The sequence below is a fragment of the Schistosoma mansoni genome, chromosome W (genome assembly GCF_000237925.1).
Source record: "Schistosoma mansoni strain Puerto Rico chromosome W, complete genome".
Taxonomy (NCBI): domain Eukaryota; kingdom Metazoa; phylum Platyhelminthes; class Trematoda; order Strigeidida; family Schistosomatidae; genus Schistosoma; species Schistosoma mansoni.
In genome coordinates, this window is record NC_031502.1 from 456,764 (window position 1) to 478,565 (window position 21,802).

General features: G+C 34.9%; 1 protein-coding gene across 1 annotated transcript; it reads left to right on the forward strand.

Annotated features, from left to right (window-relative positions):
* Window positions 1-3,902: 3,902 nt before the first annotated feature.
* Window positions 3,903-21,300, forward strand: Smp_133890 (hypothetical protein; the record flags this gene model as incomplete). Its single annotated transcript, XM_018799859.1, has 3 exons — window positions 3,903-3,960; window positions 18,972-19,023; window positions 21,060-21,300. 3 exons carry the CDS (start codon window positions 3,903-3,905, stop codon window positions 21,298-21,300), a joined length of 351 nt encoding a protein of 116 aa, XP_018653730.1.
* Between the last annotated feature and the right edge of the window lie 502 nt (window positions 21,301-21,802).

The window sequence follows — 21,802 nt, forward strand, 5'->3', positions numbered from 1 at the left end:
AATTCATAATAATAAACAGATTATTAAGGTAACAAAATCTCATTAGAATAAAGTTGGAATTGTTTCAAAAAGATTTCCATTTTCTTCCTGTAATGTTGAAATCTTCATCTTCATCTAGTCAAAAAGAAAAGGCATCCCTCAAAACTGACAGGTTAGTTTGTTGAATTTGAAAAATGATGTAAATGATATGGATGATATTCATTGATTCACCAGATTACCAAATAACATAAACTATAACTGTAATAAATTCATTTAGTATTGTTTGTTTTAGAGACTGAGTAGTTGCAGTCCTAAACATCAATGGGAAGATTCAAACAAACAATACTAAATGAATTTAAAACTTCACATCATTGTACAAGCAAGTGGCTATCAGGACTCAGTAGCTGAATGGATAACGCGATGGCGTTTGAAGCGAACGCATACCGGGTTGGAGTCCCTGAGTGAACATCAACTCTGAGATGCAAGTACATCTAGCTGACGAGTCCCAAATAGGACGAAATGACGCGCCTCAATCTGGATTCCACTGCTACCCAATATCCATCATTGCTTATAACTGTAATAGATGTATGCAAACTAATTATGTACTAACTGATAGTCGAGGAATTGATCGATATTCTGTTATTAAGTCTATAATGCTTATGAGATACTATTGACGGATTGTCTACAGTCTAAGACACCTGACATTCTATGCCAATTCGTTTGATTTTATGGAGAAAGCTATGGACTTTTAAAGTTTCATTTAGAATTCATGTGTTGATTTGAAGGAAAACTAATCAAGCATGTTATGCATATTATACTGCTATTTATCTATATGAATAACCTATAATCAAACTCAAATTATAATTAACATACTTCAAATTCAGCTGATTATTAGTTTGTTCTAGAAAGTAGGTGTCTTATGGTGAGTAAAACTTGAGAGTTGTACTTGGCCCAAAATATCCAATCATCAATTTATCCCAAATGAAGTAGACAAACATTCATATTTTATCTGACTGAGTAACATACATAGAACATTTGAATAGATACAATGACCAATCAATTGAAAGTAGTATCGATATTTCAAAATTATTTGGCAAATAATACCTTCATGTTAAAATTACTTATTTCCTACCGTCTATAAAAAACCAATGTGAATAGATTTTAGTTGACTGTTTTTCAAAGTGTCTACATTTTGAGCGAGTATAAGCAACGATATTGATTTTCTTAAACGTTTTCCGTTTTTAACGACAAGAGGACAGAACGGGTTGGAGATTGCTGATCGTCGGCCTATGCTCCATTAGGAGTATTAGGCGTACGTAAGTAAGTAAATAATACCTTCATGTTTATATTACGTATTTCCTACCCTCTATCAACCACCAATGTGAAAAGATTTTATTTCACTGTTTTTCATAGTGTCTACATTTTGAGTGAGTATAAGAAACGACATACATTCCCCTGGAAGTAATTCGTTTTTAAAGACGACCACAAACATGTAAACAGCTTCTAATCAACGTTTCTGTGGAATAATCCAAATTAAAAACGTGTCATCTCTCAAAACAGCATCGCTTCATGGATGTGAATGTCTAGAGAGTGGTATATCATTAAGGAAACACATCACATTCAAAGTATTTCCAAGACCGTTCCATAGATTAATTATCCAAACTCCTTCTTTGTACTTGAAGTTGCAGCTTAGCGAAAATAAGCAAAGAAACATGAAGCATTCAAATTACTCTTCAATGTAAATGTCACAAATCAATAAATGCTATAATTTCAATGGAAACACTGAGAAGTAGTAGTGGATTGTGTGGCTTATAAAAGTTCCATAGCTTCAGTTTATAAAGAAATGTAAATCCAAAATTGGAAGTTTGCACAGACCAACATATGTGGACAACAATTTTCACTGGTAGGTTCTGGGTTGGAATCTCGCTCGCGAGACGGGATCATGGATACGCACTGTTGAGGAGTCCCATAATAGAACGGAACGGCCTTAAAGCAGTGCTTCCAGCTTTTCCATGGTGATCTAGCTTCAATTGACTCATGATTTAAACTATGAAAATACTAAACTCTCCACAAAATCCCTTCTAATTTTATCTTAATGATCAAGACAAATGTGACAAAAAAAGATCATACCATTTCTTGACTTTATGTATTTGTGTCAGTTTCATTTAACACTACATACTATATTTGTACAAATGATTTTCCTTGTAGGTAGTTTCATACTACAATTCATTTAGACAACTATTAGATCATACTATAAATAAAAGGTGTTCCTTTTTACACACGGACAAACGTTACTACCAAACTGTGTTTTTGTGTAAGCTAAAATTAGAAAACAATTCCGGTTTCATTGAAGACTCATTGTTCTGACTTTTATACTAAGAGAAGAGTTTGTAATTTCCTCTTGAAATTTACCTGAAAAATGTTTAATTGTGAAGTTATATTTTAAAAACTCCACCTGTAGTACTTTAACCACTGCTGCCGGTCTCAAAGTTGGGTAGATGAGGAAGGTTGGGCATAGTGTCAGCAACCACATCACGTAAATATCAATCAAAGAAGAAAAACTCCAACTAGAATAATTAAAATAAACTATTTAAACTTTGCCCTCCCAGTTAAATTATCTTCATTTTGAAGTATGATGTTGCCTTATGATACAAGTTGAGATTGTGTGGACGTCAGGAGGTTGATGACCTTCCTAACCACTAGAACATTGATTAATATAGGTAAATAGAATAAGTCCAGACTCTAGAAACGTTACAGTTCTTAAACAAATTAGCACACTTATATCAAGGCAGTATAAATACTTTCATTCAATGAGCTTGAGTAAAGCATTGCAAATTATTAGTTTATATATTCTCAGTCCTATATCTCTTATACTTTTAAGTGAATTGAAGTGATTTCGATTTTAGACAGAAAGTTATGAACCTTTAAAAATTCAGTTTGAAATCGTGTGTTAGGAGATATGTGTCTGGTCATGTTAAGCTGTGGTTGGTCAATATATATGGATTGATATCTATTCTTCCACTTCGTTTTATATTGCCCCAACATTTTCAAGTGTCATAATACAAATACTCGTCAACAGACCGATAACATTTTCGTTCGATGACTTGGTTTAACACGTGAAAGATTCGTTATTTTTGATGGTTATCTGGTATAAGTGTTATAGGATGATCTTCATTGTTTGTTTAAAAAACAAGTGTTGAATCATCACCTCAATCAGAGAAGTTACCAGCCCGCTTTTGTGACCATATATTCTCTCCTAAATTAAAGTCAACTACTCATAATAATAGAACATCGTTAACAAATGCTTCATAAATATTCGATGACATGTGTAGTTCATGGTACAGTATTATAATCTCCATTCACTAGGTTCTATGTTGGTCGGTTGAATTGTATGAAGCAATAAATATTACACCAAATCATGTAGTTGGCTATTGAGATAGACAAGACCTATAGTGAGTCACAAGTTTTGTCGGTCAGAGCATACATTGTTTATTGACAGATTCACTTGATATTGCTTCAGTCTATGTTGTTCAAACAACAGTGAAGTGTAACGTGGTTCTTCCTAATTGTAGTGTAAGACTTCGGTTGACTGTTGAGGTAGGGTAGATGTGAAATCCGGTGAACATGATGGTAATGTGTCGGGTCAAATGTCATGTGATGGTCTGTCACTATATAAGTGTATGTGCCGGAAGAAATCTGGTAGTAAGTCTTACGTAGTGTGAAATTGCATCTGTGGATAACAGTGAGAGGAGTAAAGACTAATGGTTTATTTAATTGTTAACTAGTAAATTGCTTCCACCAAACGAAAATAATTCGAACCTGGAACTATTAGGTCCGATGATTTGTGCTCTCAAATTAATTCGAATCGGTATAAAGCTCGTTCACTATACATCATCATCAAGAATATATGTCTCACACGTATCATGGCTTCATTTCAACAATCACAATTCCCTAATATGAACTCCGGAAATCCATATGAAAGTAATCTAACAGTAGGCACTTGTTAAACACAGCACTGTATTAAGAAAGAATGTGAAGATTGTCTAGAACTTCATATTTTCTATAACTCATTGTCAATTTACATCAATTAGTAAACCATACTGAATTCATAAACCATCCATGCAAAGATCTTGTTGGAAACAATGTATTAATTTCAAAGCATATTTCATTCTAAACCATAAAGTGTCAATAGGATGATCTAACTTAAACTAATTAGACATAAATAACACCTAATTAACTCTTTTCAAAATTTTCTTAATTACTGTCTGATCTACATTGCATAGCAACTATTGATGATATACCTAAACTATTCTGTCAAATTAAACTAAGGTATGAATATGGAAAGTTTACCGTATATAAGATTGATTGACTGAAATAAAAATATAAAAAACAAAACACCTTCTACAATCCACATAACAACAGTAGAATTTCAAAGGAATCTCCTTAAGAATACCGATATGTTCATCAATTAGTTGAATGACTGAACTGACTACATTCTTATTAACAAAGTGGAACTATTGAAAGATTCCATTATAAGCAAATATTTGTATAATGAAATTCATTATAGTGTTTTTCTTATATTCCATAGTTATTTGTCATTCAAATTGATTAGCAACAAAGTTCAAAGCTTCTATGAATCTAAATCATTCCATTTCGGTAGTAACATTGTTCCGGTTATTAGAATTTCGTAAATATTTTTTTAATTTGAATAACATCTTTCAGAAGGGGGTTTTGTAGATATTATAGTAATTTTAATAGTTGAGATCATGAATCAATTGAAGCTAGACCACCATGGTAAACATAGAAGCACAGGACGGCCATTTCGTCCTATTATGGGACTTCTCAGCAGTGCGCACTCACTATCCCACCTTGCGAGATTCGAACCTAGAACCTGTCAGTCTCTCGCGCGAGCGCTTAATCACTAGACCACTGAACCAGCATCCATCGATGTTAATGTCTAACTTCAAGCAATCTACAAAATTGAACAACCATTCACCATTGTCTTTAGTCAGTTGATATCTCCCAACAAACATGGTTGAACTCCACTGGTTACTGCTTCTCACTAGAACTCCAAGAAATAACTCATGGAGCTAGTCAACTATATAAAATTACGAAAATCTCAACAAAACCTCCTTCTGAAAACTAGTGGATCATTGAAAGTGTGGTTATTTCCTAATTTCTAGTGAACACAACATTGATGGTGTTCGAAAATAACTGGATTCCTCAAGCTTCAATCTTAAGTTTATTTTACAGATAGATATTCATGTGTGCTGGATACTCAAATGATGATGCACCCGAATGAATGTGGTTGTGTTATACTTACTTACTTATTTACTTACTTACTTCTTTACACCTCGTGAAGCACGAACCAATGACGAGTGATTTTCAACCAAATCTATCTTGTGCTCTTCTTTCCAGTTATTCCCAAGTGCTTGACATATTTTTCATTTCCGTCTCCAATTTCTGAAGCAATAGGTTTGTTGGTCTGTCTCTTTTCCTTTGTTCATGATGACTCACAGTTGGGGCTTGCCCTGTGGTACAGTTTTGTGGTCTCTGTAATGTGTAACCTATCCATCTCCATTCAGCGACATTCTGTTGAAAACATTTCCTGGTACTGACATTAGTGTGATGCCTCTGTAATTCTCACATTTGCTCGGATCTCCTTTCTTTGGGATTTTGACCAAGTGTCCTTCTTTCTAGCCTATCAGTAGCATATGCTCTTCATCCCAAATCTTCCTGAATAGCATGTGGGGAGCATGTTTGCAGTTACTTCTATGTGTGACTTTAGTGTCATTGTCATGTTCTATTGCTTCTCCACTGTTGATTTGTCTGATAACCATCATGATTTCTTAGATCGTTGATGGAGTGACATCTACATGGACGTTTGTGTGTGCTGCTTAAATATCTGGTGGATTCATTGGGGCTGGTCTGTTTAAGAGTTCCTCGAAATGTTCTACCCATCTGTTCTTCTGTTCTTGAATCTCCGTGATTTTCTTGCCTTCTTAGTCCTTTACTAGTCTCTCTGGTCTATTATATTTCCCTGGTAGTTTCTTCGTTGTGTCATATAGTTGTTTCACATTGAAGATTTTTCTGGTGACGTTGCTAGGTCTTCCACGCTAATGCTCTTCTTCACTTACTTGTTTGCTTCAAAGTATTCAGCTTGTGCCTTGATTTTCCCTGTTCTTGTTTCTCTATGGTTAATTGCTATCTTCTTCCTTTCTTGAATTGTGTCTATGATTTCGATCCTTTCATTATGATGATGCATGTTGAGGCCCAGAATATTCTGACACGTTGAAGTTAATGCTTCTCTGATCCCCTTTCAGTTGTCCACCAAATAGTTCCTTCTTCTTTGAGTACATCTTGTAAGGCTTGGAACTTGACGTTGAGAGTTATCATGAATTCATTGAGTTTTTCAGAATGTCGAATGAAGTCTGTATTAAACCTTTGTAATTCTGTTTCCCTATTTTTTCAATGTTTATCTAGCTTCAGTTTAATCTGATGTGATCTGAAGCTATGTTAACTCGTCTCTCAGTTCTCACATCTTCATATCTTGTGTTGTACATTCTGACGTTAGTGTTAAGATCTCCCATCAGGATGGTCAGGTTGTTTCCTGAACACTTCTCTATGATCGATTGCAGCTTCTCATAGAACTAATCTTCATCGTCATCGTAGTTATCATCGGTCGGTGTATAATATGGAATAACATTGATTCTAATTTACTTTTTCTTTTTTTGAATGATGCATTGATGATCCTGCATCCATGAGACTCCCATTCTATAAGTGCATTTCGTGCTCCTTTGAACAGAATCAATGTAACTCATTGAGTATATGGAGAATTTTCCTCTTCGTGACCAGAGTACAGAAGTATCTCTCCCAAATCTATTTTTTTCTGTCCAGCTTACGTCCAATGTGTTTCACATATTCGGAGAACTGTCGAGTTGTATCTCTTCACTTTCGTAACTATTTGATTAGTCGTCCCAGATTTCCATACCATCCGGACTAATTCCATTTGCCTATATTAATGGATGTACTAGTGGTTAGGAAAGGCATCAACCTCCTGACATCCACACAATCTCAACTTTCACCATAAGGCAACATCATACTTCTAAATGAAGATAATTCAACTGGGAGGTCAGAGTTTAAATTGTTTATTATAATTATTCTGGTCGAAGTTTTTCTACCATGATTGATATTTACGTGATGGGGTTGTTGATCCTAAGCCCAATTTTCCTCGTCTAAACGGTCTTGAGACAGTCAGCAGCCGTAGAAGAACTACAGGTGGAGTTTTCAAAATATTACTTCACAATTAAACACTTTTTAGGTACATTTCAATGTTGAATTCAAAACTTACTAATCGTTTACCTCAATTAGAACATTCTCCATACAATTTTTCTTATTATTTTCATAGTTGAAATGATGAGTCAATTGAAGCTAGACCACCATGGAAAAGCTGGAAGCACTGCTTTAAGATAGTTTCGTCCTATGATGGGACTCCTCAACAGTGCGCATCCACGATTCCGTTTCGCGAGTGAGATTCGAATCCAGGACCTACCAATGAAAATTGTTGTCCACATATGTTGGTTTGTGCAAACTTCCAATTTTGGATTCACGTTTCTTTATAAACTGAAGCTATGGAACTTTTATAAGCCACACAATCCACTACTACTTCTCAGTGTTTCCATTGAAATTATAGCATTTATTGATTTGTGACATTTACATTGAAGAGTAATTTGAATGCTTTATGTTTCTTTGCTTATTTTCGCTAAGCTGCAACTTCAAGTACAAAGAAGGAGTTTGGATAATTAATCTATGGAACGGTCTTGGAAATACTTTGAATGTGATGTGTTTCCTTAATGATATACCACTCTCTAGACATTCACATCCATGAAGCGATGCTGTTTTGAGAGATGACACGTTTTTAATTTGGATTATTCCACAGAAACGTTGATTAGAAGCTGTTTACATGTTTGTGGTCGTCTTTAAAAACGAATTACTTCCAGGGGAATGTATGTCGTTTCTTATACTCACTCAAAATGTAGACACTATGAAAAACAGTTAACTAAAATACATAATCTAAATATCAAGGTATTATTTGCCAAATAATTTTAAAATATCGAGACTACTTTCAATTAGTTGGTAATTGTATCTCCAGTAAAATGCTCTATGTATGTTACTCAGTCAGACAAAATAGGAATATTTGTCTACTACATTTGGGATAAATTTTGGGCAAAATACATTACACCCACCCGACACTTCGGACATTCAGCAACCGTACTCCACCGGCTTGCTGAGCTATCTACACCTAATATCCTCCTAACAACCGCATGTCCCACCGCTCTTATCTATCTACAGCACTACTACAGCCAACGCCGCTTGCAAAATTGCTCCTATGGACATCACCTCTGCACATCAAACTTCCCCAACTAGCACCTCAACTCCAGACCCGCAGTGGCGTCCGCAGAACAGAACTCTTCCACTTCCTGGTTGTCAGCGACACGGACACGAGTGGGGACAATCGAATAAATTTAGGCACAAGATTACAGAATATCTCAATAAAATATGAAAACCATATAGTCGATAGTTAATTTGCAAACTATCAATCAATTGTTAAAATGTTCACCGTTCCGTTATAAAGCGCTGAAAATCCTATTTGACTCGTCTTATTGTTTCCGATTACATCTAAGTTAATGTAAGTAAATTATGAGGAAAATAACACCATATATGAGTGTCACATTCTATACCTGACCATCCATATATACTACTTATGTGAATATAAGAAGACCACACCACAGTAGTATTAGTAGTAATGACAAGATTAAATGATAAATAATAATTGTGTAGATGGATAAATAGTCAAGAATATTTACACTAAGAGGTGAAAAACGACAAATATGTATAGGGAATAAGAACAAACTATAATGAATTGCATTCAACAGAAATATTTACTTATAATGAAATCATTAAATCATTCCAGTTTGATTTATTTATCATAGTGAGAATGTAGTCAGTTCAATCAGTCAAGTAATTGATGAACATATCGGTAGTCTTAGAGATTCCTCTGAAAGTTCACTTGAATATGTACTGTTGTTATGTGGATTGTAAAATGAATTCATCTCAGTTAATCAATCTCATATACGGTATACTTTTCATAGGTTTAATTTGACAAAATAGTTTAGGTATATCATCAATAGTTGCTATGCAATGTAGATCAGACAGTAATTAAGAAAATTTTGAAAAGAGTTAATTAGGTGTTATTTATGTCTAATTAGTTTAAGTTAGATCATCCTATTGACACTTTATGGTTTAGAATGAAATATGCTTTGAAATTAATACATTGTTTCCAACAAGATCTTTGCATGGATGGTTTATGAATTCAGTATGGTTTACTAATTGATGTAAATTGACAATGAGTTATAGAAAATATGAAGTTCTAGACAATCTTCACATTCTTTCTTAATACAGTGCTGTGTTTAACAAGTGCCTACTGTTAGATTACTTTCATATGGATTTCCGGAGTTCATATTAGGGAATTGTGATTGTTGAAATGAAGCCATGATACGAGTGAGACATATATTCATCATGATAATACTTTTCTAAATGAGAGTGAAGTATCTTTAGTCAAGATGGATCGTGGCTAGCAGTAGAACCAAGGACGCACTTTTACTTCCTATTCGTGGCTCGTTATCTGGATATTACAACAATGAAAAGATAAAAGCAAAAACACCGAATAATTGTGAATAGTTTGTCACTGTAAAATTTTGTAATGAATAATCAGTAATTGTAAAAACACATTCTTATATTATTACTGGAACATGCTTTGAAGAATTCTTATTATTCTGGGCGAAATCTATAACAGGTACAAGTTTCTTGTGGATCTGTTAAGAATGCATGATGTTTGTGTTTTATCAACTATAAAGGTCGAGATTTGTAACATTGGTGCTTAGTAAGACAATCAGTGAATATCGATTTACACAATTTGAGGTGTAAGATGATATGTATATTAACCTTAAAATACTATGACCTCGCAACTACAAGACGTATTCATTTCAAATTTTAGGAATCTATTAACGAGTTTCGATACTTTCATTGGTGTTCATATAAGTACTTTTAACCTTATTCCTACAAGTAGAATGCTGATTATGTGCTCATACATGTAGACAATGTAGTGGTACAATTAACTTCTTATTTTGAACGTACTGATGACCTCCGGTCTATCCACAGTAAATATAAAGATAATTCGTATTATATAAAAACTCTGAGAAAATCTCTTTGAAATATACTGAGTAAATATCTTAGGCCTTGTCATATAAACTTTCAACCTTGTACAGTTAATACAGTCAATTAAACTGCCCATCGCTGCACAAACTCTTCATTGAAATACATTTAAAACGGATAAGTAGGTTACAGATAAATAATAATAAATGACTTAGTTAATTGACTTGTATGTTCTTCGCGAATTTAGTGTGAGTTACTTCTTGTCTATTCTTTATCAGCTTTTTACTCATCTGTACACTATGTTGCCTTGCCATTAATATTATTTCACCACTCGTTATCTTACCTTATCTGTAACTAATATAAATCTCCACTTTTCCGCCTACTATTGTAAACAAATATCCTACACTATACCCTTCCTAATGCCTATACTCTGATTCGTAACCTACACTTTACTATATAGTCAATAAAAACATTGCATCGAAGCCTTACCCACAGTCCATAATTTGTAACTGTCTGATAAGGTTGTAACATGGTACTTATAGAAATAGTGTTTTCCAACAGGATGTGAAACACAGAGCATTGTGTGAGGTAGGATATATATCCAAAAAAAGAAGTTTAAATGAGCCTAACATCACAAAAGAAGGGAGGGTGGAGTTACTGACCAGCAAGCACTGATAGTGAGGGCGATGATTTCAATCCACCCGTGTTTTTGGGGCAGAATATTTTGTTTGTATCAGGCTCTTTATGGATGAGAACAAGTCAATCAATCTGTGATACCGAGGTTGTTCTCCTACACTCACCATTCAGACTCATGTTTCTAATTTTTGTGCTGGATTAACTATTCTACTAAGACAACCTTTAACATGCTAACTCGGACTTTTACATGAAAACTGTGTGGCAGGCATCGGATGATGAAAAAAAAACAGACTGCAAAGAATATGGTTGTTATTTTACTCAACACTCTACTCTCTATATGCACTCTCTGTTCTTCCACACTCCAACCTTGACTTCCCTCCTTCATTGGAACCTACTCCACCTTGATAAATATCACGACTCATTGTTCTTTATTACTGCATTCTCTCCTCTGGAGCCCCTAATCACAGTTCACTCTTGCAACATGAGCTAGTATCAATTTAATCTAATAATTTATCATACCTCCATCTGTTCCACTAATAAATGTTAAGCATTGGTTATCGTTCATATCCAAATGCCTTGCTGCTTCTCGGTTTCTTTTTCTTTTTTTTTCTCTTCAGAATCTTGCTCTGAGGGTGAAGCTATGTAACTTCTGACATCTGGAACAAGCTCGACGAACGCGCTTTCCCAAGGTCATAGTTCGAACCAGGAGCTCCACAAGCCTACTTTATAACAACTATAAGCTTAAAAAGCTGCTTAGCACGACCGAAACCCTAATACACTTTTTATCGAGATTGGATCTGGTATGTAACGTGGACGCCATCCCCCTTTGGAAACTATTCTTATGAAAACACATTATATATGAACGAATGAACCGCTATCAACTTTTATAGATTATAATTACTAAACAACCTTGCTTGGGATGCATACTGTGAACCAGTATATGTTGTAAATTGTAGATCATGCCTGTAAAAATGGCGTGTACCTGCTATTGCAGAAATATATTATTATTATTATTATTATTATTAATGCAAATAATCTCCCCTTTTTTCCTAGTTACCACTTTTAGATTTGGATGGTCTTGATAATCATAAAGAATTGAGATTAGCACATAAAATTCTTGCCTTCATATGTTCTGTTTATGTTTGGCAAGATGGAGAAGGTGGTGAAACTGAGGTAGGTGAATTATCATTTTGGAAATGATATGCATGTATAGAATGTTGAATACATATTCAGTTACATCACACTTCAATATATTTCCATACCATGGAAGTTATTTTTGACACAGTGTACTACATTAATGAGGTGATATGTTTACAATATTTTCAATGTACGTCAAATGAAACACTTAAAGTAAACAGACTGTGAATTCATTTAATGGCTAGCAGTGAAATCCAGGATGCGTCTTTCGTCCTATTTGGGACACGTCAGCTGAGTGTACCTGCATCTCGGAGTTGATGTTTACTCTGAGACTCGAACTCAGTACCTTTCGCTTCAAACAGACTGTACATTGAATGGATTAAGCGAATTTGATTCAAGTATACACGTATAAATAATTACAATAGATGAGATCATGAGTCCACTGAAGCTCGACCACCATGGGAAACCTGGATGTACATAAAAGTACATACAACTTTTTATTTCAGTTTTCTTTCATGTTTCCAATTATGACTAATTTCAATATTACTTAAATCATTTGAGCAGTTTAAAAAACTGCATAGTGTTCGAAAATGAAAAATATTTTATTGAACAATTGTTTCCGATAACTTCGTCATCAGACTCTACAGTTATAGTGTAGGGATGATGACAATGGAATGTATTTTAGCACAAATTACAGACTATCTCACTAAATTCTGATATCCATACAGATATCCATACAGTAAACAGTTGATAATCAACTGTCTCAATCTTAACTGTTCCTTCTACTAATATCATTCTGCAAATATCAGTCCGTCTTCTCTGAAATCATTGTTCATTCATTTTCATTCCTATGCGCTCCTTATCGAGTTCTTTCCTAATCGATCTTCTGCCCAAATACCATCACCATATACTACTTATGTGGATATAAGTAGACCACACCGCAGTACGTCTATAGCTATTGGGATATTTTACAAAGGTCAAATAAAATAAGACCTGAAAAAGTGAATTCGACAATGCTATATGTGAAATGTAGTGAATGTTTTTCCATTTGTGATAACATATACACTTGAAGATTGTGTTATTTGTAAAGTTGAAAGTTTATTTACTAAAGGTCAGAATGATTTAGAGTAAGATGTCAAGTCATAATCAGTATAATAGTAATATAGCAGAAATGAATTTGCTAAAACTCTTGTAAGACATTAATGATAGTAGCAATCGTAATAATAATAATAATATCGTTGTATGAGTATAACATGTAATTATTACGATCCAGTCGTACGTCGAGGTGAACAAAGATGCTGGATGTACCTTTTCCAGATGCATAAGTTCGGTTTTCTCGAGTTGATTCATATGGCTTCTGAGCTATGTAGAGTAGTCATAATCTATCTGCTTGTGGTAGAATTTTTAGAACTTGATATAAAACAGTGAAAGGTTCCTCTATTTTTGAGTGTGATGTTCACTAGCTACCGAATGAGAAAGAATAATAGTGTTGATCGATTTAGTAACTCCTTTTCCCAACAATCCTGGTACATGTTTAAAAACATATAAGGATAAAGCCCACTGAGTACGACCTATACAACTAACTCCATAGCACACATGAAGGAGCCCATCATTGGTAAACTATCCTTGATTTGTTGTGTAAGTACTGGTTTATTTGGAAGAATTATGTGTATCATGGCGGTGTGACACCTCCTATCAACAAAGCTTTTGAGTCGATGTGTTAAAATATCACCCACATTGTCTCCTTAATAGGCCAGTTTCAGATATACGATGTTTTACCAACTGATTCTGAATTTATTCTACTAAAACATTTCTAACGAGATTATCTGGATAGCCATTATTTCGGATTGTTTTCTTTAGTATGTCTATTTCGCTGTCTATACTATTCTCAAAACATAATAGCTTGATTTGGTGGCTGAGACATTTAACCATATTTATTTTGTATTGAAGAGGTGTGTAGCTTTGGAAATAGGTGTACTGAACCTTCCATGTATTCTTTCTAAGTATATTTCTCTTGATGGAACCGTCTATCCTTCTAGAAATTAGGACATCAAGGAAATTTATGCTATTATCTTTCTCCTCTTCACTGATGAATTTAGTAGCAGAGTGAACGTTATAGGGAAAATCCAACATACCTTGTTTGTTGATATTACGATTAGTGTGTCATCTATGCATCGACAGTAATAATCTCGCTTACTCAGGATGTATTTCAAAGCTACATTTTCTAGAATGGTCAGAAAAGTATTACCAGGGATCGGGCCTAGATATGATCCCATTGCTACTCCATCGACTTATCTGTAAAATTCATTCTTAAACAAAATGTAGATATTCATAGTACGTTTAAACGAAAAGGTCCTTCATTTTACTTCATGGGATCGGTATCTCTATTCTCTTTACTAACAATTGTTCGCTTATGTAATTGATAGTTTCAGTGAGGGAGATGTCAGTAAACATTGCTGCTATGTCTAGTGATTACACGGTCCTGCCATTTTTATTCATATATTTAATTGTATCAACAAATTTATACCATAATTATGGAGCCTGATGATGAAGTTATTGAAAACAATTGTTCACTCAAACATCCTTCACTTAACTAACTATCAACAGTTACTTGTAAGATGTGAGATAACTTTAAAATTCTATGAAAGGTGTGTATTTGCGGATATTACATTAAAAGTTAGGTTCTTGAGTCAGTTGAAGCTAGACCTACTTGAAAAACCTGAACGCACTGGACGGCCGGTTAGTCCTGGTGTGGGCCTACTCAGCAGTGCACATTAAGTAATTCTCATAGGTATTAAGTAAATATAGTTTTGTGTAGTACATAGCCATTCAATGTACATATTAAGTGTTATCACACTTTAATTTTAATTGGTCAGTAACAGTGCCATTGTTTGTGTAACATAATTAGATTGATTGTGAAATTACCATTGTTCTTATAATGGTCAGACCGAAGTCAAAAGTAGTTAGTAGACAAATCAACCGTTTTAGGAATTCGATGACACTAATTTTCAAGAGTATTTTAAAAGTCTTTTAAATGAATCCTAATTAGTTGAATGAATACAGAGTGTTTCGACATCACAAATGACCCATATTATATAGGCTGTTTTTTGTATTTTTAACAAAATGAAGCTGAATGGTAACTTGCTTTGAAATCTAGTGTAAGAGTTTCGTCTTGTTGAGAATTGGTTAGCTAGTTGTATGTATTGGTGACCACAATAAAATTTCAACGAATCACGCACAATGTCAATCTGCCACCTACTGACTCAGTGAATTCACACAGAAGTGACTTTTCAATCAATATGAAATTATTTTAGAATGGTGTGTATTTCCCTGTTGCTGAAAATCAGGACAGTAGTAACCGTTGAATCTCTGTAGAGTGAACATACATGGTGAACGGTTTGACCCCCAATGAAAACGTAGAAGCACTGAAATGCCGTATTGTCCAATTACGGCACTCCTTAGCAGTGCACATACATAATCCCACACCAGAGGGAGTAGAACCCAGTACCTTCGTTCTCGCAAGCGAACACTTATCCCTTAAGCCACTGAGCCGGTATACGACGATGTTAATATCTAAGTTTAACCAATCCACGATATCACGCATTCATCTTCTATTGTTTGAGATAAATACTTGTTTCTACCTGACACGGATTAGCTTTTCTGGTCACGGCTTCCACTAGAACTCCGAGAATTCTTTCACGATGTTTCGTAGTTTGTGTTTGTCTCAGGAATCATCAATGATAACAGAATACTGGGAAAACGGATTTGATTGAAAATCGCTGCTTGGTTGATTGACAAATATAGATCATTCGCATACTTCACTTCACCTATATAGAGTAACAACTGTATTTATGAAGAATATACCGTAAGTTATAATACGTGTTCGGTCACTCAATGAAGCGTATCACTTGTACTGATGAATAAAATTCTACAGATATAGTTTAGTGAATACACATTTTGTCAACATTCTATTATCAAAGCAATACTCATTATACCGTCTCAGTTGTTTTTTCCTCCAGTTTTTTACAGTCTATACACAACCCCACCCATCACATAAGTTTGGAAGCGTTCATAACCCTGAGCGGTGAATGTGAACTATTCTTTGGACCGATATTACTGGTAAGGGAAGCAGTTGGACGTTTGTTTCAGTTAGGTTATAGAATATTTTACTTATTGTGGAGCGTGGTCTCGATGTTGTCACAGTCGTGTGACGGAATGAATTATTTCAGTTCATCGAAAGCACCGAGTAGACTGAACACTTGATGGCCAAATGAGAAGACTGTTTGAATTGCGGAACATGCCGGAAGATGCAAATGGATGATCGATGTCTGCCCTTGCAGTTTCTCCTAATAGACAGGCCTTCCTTTAGATCACTGTCTTGTTCTACACCACGATTAGATGTTCAATAATCAACTCTTATAGTTAAAATGTACAAACATAGAAAAGTGAATATTGCTGTTCTGTGGGGACCATTTCAATTTGGAAACTCTGACAACTGGTGTTTGTGAGTTGAAGTTGAGCTTTGAGGAAGACACTCCAACTAAAATGAATCGTCTGTGGATTATTCTTTACATATTGATGGTCTTCCAGATCGTGTTTGTTTGTACCAAAAGGCATGTTAAATAATTGTTTCATGATTCAGTGTTTGAATCATACTTAATACATTATTACATTTCTTCTGCAGCTTAAAATATATGTGTATAACTAGTCTGTAATGCTTGTTGAACCCTATCAAACGATCTACAATCCAGTCACTAATTTGAATAATTCACCATCACATGATCTATATTTTCTTGATAATTGACGACAGACAGTTGGGTGAAAACTGTGTATTTAGTTAATGACAGTTTGAACTCATCACCAAGGTATATTTTTAGTCTACAGATGAAAACGGCAATACATTTACTTCTGAAGTTATTTTTTATCAATGGAATTCGTGCGGCTCATCATAATATGGTCGGCATGAGAATGATGATAGAACAATACCATTTTGTTTATAATTAGTCATCATATAATTGAAATCTTTCAAATAATAAGGACACGAATAGAACGGAAGACGTGATTTAGGTACTCTTTGAATCGTTCTGTTAATCAAAGTTCTTGTAGGCGTTCACGTCTGCTACCATATTCTTTAAATAAAAGTTCACACAGACAGAGTTTGTTAGCGGTAATTAAAGAATGGTGTGCTTTTGTCGGCATAATTAAACAATTCCATATCACACCATAAATCCTAGTGAAGTAATAATGAATGATTGACTGATCCAACCTTTCAATTAATTTTGTCTAGCAAATGAAGTCAGCTGGTAATAAGGTGTTTCGCTTGAGCTTATTTTGGTTCAAATTTCATATTTTTAAGTTTGACTGGAAAAATCAGATCAACATTATTATTGTAACAGTTCATAGGTCACCCCAAATATCACGAAATGATATGTCAGACTACTGTAGTGAACAAAACAACGGTTGGGGACAATCGAATGTATTTAAGCAAAGATTACAGACTATCTCAGTAAATTCTGATTACCAAACAATGAACAGTCAATTTGCAAATTAACAACCAATTGTTTCAATCTTCACTGTTTCTTCTCTTATTCCATTGCTCATGCATTTTCCAGACGATTGCGCTTCATTTCAGTTCTTTGCACATCGGTCTTCTGGCAAAATACATTCTATGTCTGACCAACACCATATACTACTTATATAGATATAAGTAGACCACACCACACTACCACTGAACAATTGGAAATACAACTCTACAACCGGAAATCAAGTCTATGACCTTAAGTGGTGTTCACGAGACCGTAGAGAATATAGATAATTCTGTTCATTCGCAATAAATTCCACACAATCTCAGTACATGGAGAAACCTATCTTCAAACTGTACTGTCCAACCGAACAACAATCGTTCCTTAATTAATGACTAATTGTGAAGTCAACTAGCTTATTTGTTGTGAAAACTGATATCTGGTAGCATTGAATTATGTCGGAATGATATCGTAACATTGAAATCAGTGAACGATGTTTGTGTTTAATGGGTTATTGGACATGTAGAATCGATCAAAGTGGTGAAAAGTGTTGCGATTGGCTTGAAAGTTACGAGTTGTAGGGCAATTTTGGAATGAATTCTTGAGTGCATACTACTAAGGAGTCTCAAATTAGAACTTATAAACTGTTCGCTGTTTATTACCAACTGATAGTGATACGAGATGCAAGCTCATCTTAAATTTAACAGTGTGCAACATTATTAATACTTTATTGTACTGAATAATTAATAATTATTGTTTAAAGGCTTTGCTTGTGTGACATACGTAGATAATCTGAGGAAAGTGAATTACTTGAAATAATAGACATTCTCCGTTAGTTAATATCTGTCTTTCATGAGAACTAGGTTCGAATCATATTTTGTTAGGTGGGTTTTGTGTTGTTCACTATTCGGTTCCGCTGCTGATAAACAAACTTCCTATTCATGTGATCAACCGACTACAGCAGTGAGGAGGAAGCTTTCAATAACTGTTCCATGTACCTATGAAGAGTGTTGCTCTGGTTGTTAGAAGGTGAATTGGCCTCGTGACTTCCGAAAAATTTCGGCTTTCATCATGAGGCGTCTTAATTATTCCTTCAACTCCCAGGGCAGAGTTTAAATGAATTGAAATATTTTTTCTGTTTAACGTTTTTTTAGCGAGTTAGCTTTTCTACGGGATAGGGTCGCTAACCCCATGCCCAACCCACCTCATTTACCCGGGCTTGGGACCGGCAGTAATTCCAGAACAGCTACAGGCGGAGTTTTTCATTAACTGAGTCAGGTGGAAATGTATGAACACTCATTCATCAGTGGTATACATTTCTTTGCTTAGTAATGCTAGCCATTTCTTTAACCTATCAACATATCAGTAACATCATTAGTTCATTTTAGCTTTTTCGTTGTACCAATTAACATATTATTTATTACATGAAACTATTTGTGGTGTAACTGTTGACTTACATTTTTTTCAACCCGAACTTAATAGGTAAATTGAATTCAGAAGAATTCTATGTCGATTTAAGACCCATTTTGTGTGGGTAAGTGAATGTCATCCATTTGTATATCAATGGGAAATCAACTTTTAATAAATATCACAATAACTGACCATATACATGATTGTGTTTGTTACGCAGATAGCCTATTGTTATATTAATTCACCCTCAAACACATAGTTTTTCATAGTTGAAATCATGATTCAATAGAAGCTAGACCACCATGGAAATCCTGGAAGCACTGGACGGCCGTTTCGTTCTATTGTGGGACTCCTCAGTGGCAGTGCTCATCCACGATCCCGCCTCACGAGATTCGAACCCAGGACCTAACAGTTTCGCGCCAGAGCACTTGACCGATAGACTACTGAGCCGGCACCCAACGGTGTTAATGTCTAACTTCAACCAATCCACATAGTCGTTTGTTGAATATCTCCCTGTTAGCTCAGATGAACATTTCACACTGTGGCATATAATGTTTGATATAAAGTTTATGTATCATTCTGATAGAAACTAGGCATCTCCATTCATGATCGGAAGGTTTATTTTATAAATAAACAGTAACCAGTTTATTCCTTGATAGTATAATTAGATTTTAACCACCTACAAAAGTATTTTGATGAATGCATTTCAACAACGTGTCAACTCTATGAAGATGATACAGAATTAGCAAAGAATCAAGAATCCATTTGTATTTGTGCAAAATCGTATGACAAATTATTGAAGAGTCATTAGTTCATTTAATAATAGTAATAATATGATGTTCTGTGTGAAATGTAAACCCTTCTATATTCACTCCTCATGCAATTCTATTGCAATAACTGAGGAGTTTGTAATCTAAGTTGGATAGTGTCTAGCAGTGGGATCCAGGACAAGGCGCTTTTCGTCCTATTTGGGACTCGTCATATGGATGAACCTGCATCTCAGAGTTGATGTTCCCCAGAGCAGTCGAACCCAGTACCTTTCGCTTCAACTACCCTCGCGTTATCCACTCAGTTATTGAGTCCTGATAGCCACTTGCTTGTGCAAAGTGGTGAATTTTAAATTCACGTAGTATTGTTTGTTTGAATCTTCCCATCGATGTTTACGACTGCAACTAGTCAGTTCCCACTGCTAGCCACTATCCATCTTAGTTTATAATGCTTGTGAATTAAGGCTTTATTGGTGCAAAAATCACATTACACACATATGCCAATTAGAGACTGACCAGTTGCAATCCTAAACATCAAATGGGAAAATTCAAACAATCATTACTAAGTGAACTGTGAAGTTTGTTCATTAATTGTTTGGATAGTCTTGTATGTACTTGGTTATTCAGCTAACGTCTTTGTTCAATTGAAAAGTGAAATTCGAAAAGACAGAAACGATGTTATAATGTACTAAGTTCCATTTATTTCTTCTATTGAATGACGGATTTAGGAAATGTATATAACTCAACCATTAATAACATTCGTCGATTATATTCTGTGAAGTCTAATTACTTTATTGTTATTATTATGACTGGAGTTCATCCAACGTCCATGTATATTAGAATTGATTTGATACGATTATAAACATGTGATGAGATTTCCGAAATTTTCATAAACTGTAATTCCAATGTTGATCCTACACCCTTGAAGTAGTCTGCTAGTTTGTTGAAAACCATGTGAAGAATTGTTGAAATGTTTCACTGAAATGTTTATCGAAAAATGATTTCTTTGAGATAAGATGATGGTTGGAGGTGGTCAACAAGGAACCCTGGACCCGGGTTTCGTGCCACCTGGCACTCGTCAGCAAGGTGTACCTATAATCTTGAGGGAACTGGTGCTCCTTGTCGGATTTGATCCTGTGTCTCTCAGCTTCACAATCAGAGACGTTACCACTGAGCTAATTGGGCCGTGACCGACCTCCTGTAGGAATGAGAAATATTCACGATAGCATTCGATCAGCACTAAGAAGGACTTGACACACATGACATTGATCACCACCCAGTGATCAATGAATTGTGAATGGTTTCTTTATATTTAGAGTTTTCACTGTCGTTTATATATTCTGAAATGAATATCTTATTCACTGAACTGATGCTGTGATTTCGTATTTTATAGGTGGTCTCATGGAAAACTTAAAGACAAGGGTTTAATTTACGAAACAAACTCACAACAAATGAACAACAGTGATAATAATAATAAAGAGAATGAGAAAGTCAAATCGAGTTGTGCATTTTCTGGTCAAAATTATACTGGCAACATGGATCGACGGAAATGTATTGGAGCAAGTGCAGCACAGTCAATAACGATTCAGACATGTGATGCATTTTTCCAAATAAAACATCATCCTGGTAAGTAATCCATTCTACCCTGAAACCCTCTTCAATTTCTAAGTTTATCATTTCATTATGTATTCTACACGATCACTATCTGTATGGTGAGAACAAAAGAGTTTGTGAGACCGCGGAAGAGGAAGTATTTCATAATGGAAGACTGTGATAATTCCAATGTTAATGATAAATTTGAAATATGTGTTTGGAATGAAAATTTGAGAGTTTTCCTAATTTTTGCACTCAAGAACTGATTATCACGGTTATTTGTATGGCCTACAGCTTAAAACTTCGGTGAACCGTTTAATGAGATTACGTGATCTGATGGAGCTTTCCATAAACCGAAATTTTAAATAGTTCTGCCGTACATTACATTCCTGGATAAAGTCAGGATCACACAGTGCAAGGTGTATGATATTTGACTTTGTCATCAACTGTGAAGGAGGTACGATCATATATTACTCAATGGAATTCTGTAGGATTCCTATTGCTTTGACGTTATTTGAAGGTATAAATAAGTAAGCATCAATA